This window comes from Aquarana catesbeiana, linkage group LG12 (assembly GCF_042186555.1).
Source record: "Aquarana catesbeiana isolate 2022-GZ linkage group LG12, ASM4218655v1, whole genome shotgun sequence".
Classification (NCBI taxonomy): Eukaryota; Metazoa; Chordata; class Amphibia; order Anura; family Ranidae; genus Aquarana; species Aquarana catesbeiana.
The window spans coordinates 209,547,062-209,549,766 of NC_133335.1; the positions used below are offsets into that span (position 1 = coordinate 209,547,062).

The 2,705-nt window shown below is 53.5% G+C and overlaps 1 protein-coding gene across 4 annotated transcripts in view; it reads right to left on the minus strand.

Annotated features, from left to right (window-relative positions):
- Positions 1-1,886, minus strand: part of MTCL2 (microtubule crosslinking factor 2) — a 168,601-nt gene extending 166,715 nt beyond the window's left edge. The window contains exon 1 of one of the 4 annotated variants that reach the window (XM_073606601.1): positions 1,192-1,886. In XM_073606601.1, coding sequence (XP_073462702.1) covers positions 1,192-1,806 — 615 coding nt within the window. In that variant the 5' untranslated portion in view covers positions 1,807-1,886. The remainder of the gene's footprint in view (positions 1-1,191) is intronic. The other 3 variants (XM_073606599.1, XM_073606598.1, XM_073606600.1) reach the window with 3 other exon arrangements.
- Positions 1,887-2,705: the final 819 nt, after the last annotated feature.

The window sequence follows — 2,705 nt, forward strand, 5'->3', positions numbered from 1 at the left end:
ATGTTGCAATACCAAGGATTGTTTTTGTGCAATACACGGAGCGTGAGCACTTTCCCTATATATAGTTTTTGGATATTGCATTAAGATTTTTTTTTTTTTTTGCTCTATGTTTATGTTTGTATAATGGACTTTTTATATTATTGAGGATTTCTGTGCATCACACGAAGCACATGCACTTTAATTGTATTTTATGTTTTTTTCACATTATAGGATATATGCACGAGTTATTTGTTTTATATTCATTTTTTTAATTTTATTTACATTTAGTGCCGCACATTTGGTATATCAACAACAGCCTACTGGCTTCTCTGAGTATAGCAGTACTTTACAATATGGCAATCAATGTGGGCTGATCCTCTAAACACACCCCCACGTTTCCAGCACGTCCCCTGCAGAGACTTCTGAATTAGCCCCGCCCCTACAGTTCCTTATATTGAGATATTCATGAATTAGGTCAACAATGAAAGCCTACTTGCTTCTCTCAGTATTGGAGTACTTTACTTTGACAGTCAGTGTGGGCTGAATCTTTAACCACCACCCCCCCACCTTTCCAGTTCCTCACCAGATAGTCCCGAATTAGCTCCGCCCCTACAGTTCCTCATATTTAGATATTCATGAATTAGGCCAACAATGACAACCTACTGGTTTCTCTCAGTATTGGAGTATGTTACTACATGATAGTCAGTGTGGACTGAATACTGAATTTCTAGTCATGCCCCCATCACCCCTTAGCACCGCCCCCCTCGTGGTCCCTCATTAAGAAATGTATGCATTAGACCAACAATGACAGCCTAATGGCTTCTCTCAGTATTGGAGTACTTTACAATTTGACAGTCACTGTGAGCTGATTCTCTAACCACGCCCCCAGTTAGCACCTCCCTTGCAGTTCCTCACCAGAGGACCTCTAAATTAGCCCCGCCCCTACGGTTCCTCATATTGAGATATGCATAAATTAGGCCAACAATGACAACCTATTGGCTTCTCTCAGTAATGGAGTACTTTATTATATGACAGTCAGTGTGGGCTGATCCTCTAGTCACGCCCCGGCGGCCCCCATTGAGATATTCATGCATTAGGCCAATGGCAGCCTACTGGCTTCTGTCAGTATTGGAGTGCTTTACAATATTACAGTGTTGGCTGATTCTCTAACCACGCCCCACCACTCCTGGCCCCGCCCCCGCGGCCCCTCACCTTGAGATAGTCGTTCTCGGAGCGCAGCTCCTCCATCTCCCTCAGGAGCCCTCGGTGGCCCCGTCCAGGATGTCCCTCGGTCAGGTCGGAGAAGGCCATGGAGGTGCTGAGCTGCATTCGGCTGGACGTCTCCTCGCTGCTCCCCCGGCTGCTGCTGTTCTCCTCCGAGGCACACGACCCCTCCGAGCTGCTGTCCGTGCCCCGGGCCCCCCGGCCCGCCTTGCCGCCCTTCCCCCCGGAGGGACGGGATTGGGCCCCCACCGGCTTCTTGGCAGTCCCGGGAGAGGGCAGCGGGCGGCGGGGCCCGGGAGGGATGACCGACAGGGAGACCGGAGAACCTCGGCGAGCCTTGGACAGGGACCAGCCGCTCAGCTCCTTGGGGCGGGCCGGGGACGGAGCCCGGTTCAGCTTCTTCTTCTTCTCCGGTAACGGCGGAGGGGCTCCCCCTCCTCCTCCGGGCCCCGCCGGCTCCATCGCCGCTTCCCCGTCTCCACACAGCACAACCAGAGCGCGAGCCGCCCGCATCTCCCCCCCGCCCGGCTCTGTCAGTGGTCCTGCCCGGCGCGTGCTCTGTATAACGGACGGTGATGTGTCTCCTGTGCGCATCGGACTCATCTACTTACTGGGAGGAGGAGGGGGGGAGGACCCAGAGATGGGAGGAGGAGGAGAGGACACATCCTGCAGCAGCCACAGGCATCGGTATTGTCAGGGAGATGGAGGCGGAGACTAGACATGTGTAGTCACCGCCCCTTTCCTCACACCCACCTATCACGGGCTCAGGATGAGGGATCCGAATCCTACACTGAAGCCACAAGTCCTCCAACACAATGGGGGTTATTTACTATAACTGGAGAGTTCATTACCCAGTGCAGCTCTTCAAAGAAACCAATCAGCTTCCAGCTTTTATTGTCCAATCTTAAATGAACAAACTGAAGTTAGAAGCTGATTGACTACCATGCAGAGCTGCACCAGATTTTGCTCTCTCCAGTTTTAGTAAATCAGCCCCATAGTCACAGAGTACCCCCCCCCCATTCCATAGTGTCCCCCCCCCCCCCATTCCAGAGTGTCCCCCCATTCCATAGTGTCCCCCCCATTCCATAGTGTCCCCCCCATTCTAGAGTGTTCCCCCCCCCATTCCAGAGTGCCCCCCCATTCCAGATGTTTCCCCCCTCCCATTCCAGAGTGCCCCCCCATTCCATAGTGTCCCCCCCATTCCAGAGTGTCCCCCCATTCCAGATGTTTCCCCCTCCCTTTCCAGAGTGCCCCCCATTCCAGAGTGTCCCCCCCATTCCAGAGTGTCCCACATTCCAGAGTGTCCCCCCCATTCCAGAGTGCCCCCCCATTCCAGATGTTTCCCCCTCCCATTCCAGAGTGCCCCCCTTATTCCAGATGTTTCCCCCTCCCATTCCGGAGTGCTCCCCCATTCCAGATGTTTCCCCCCCCCATTCCAGAGTGCCCCCCCATTCCAGTGTCCCCCCATTCCAGAGTGCCCCCCCATTCCAGATGTTTCCCCC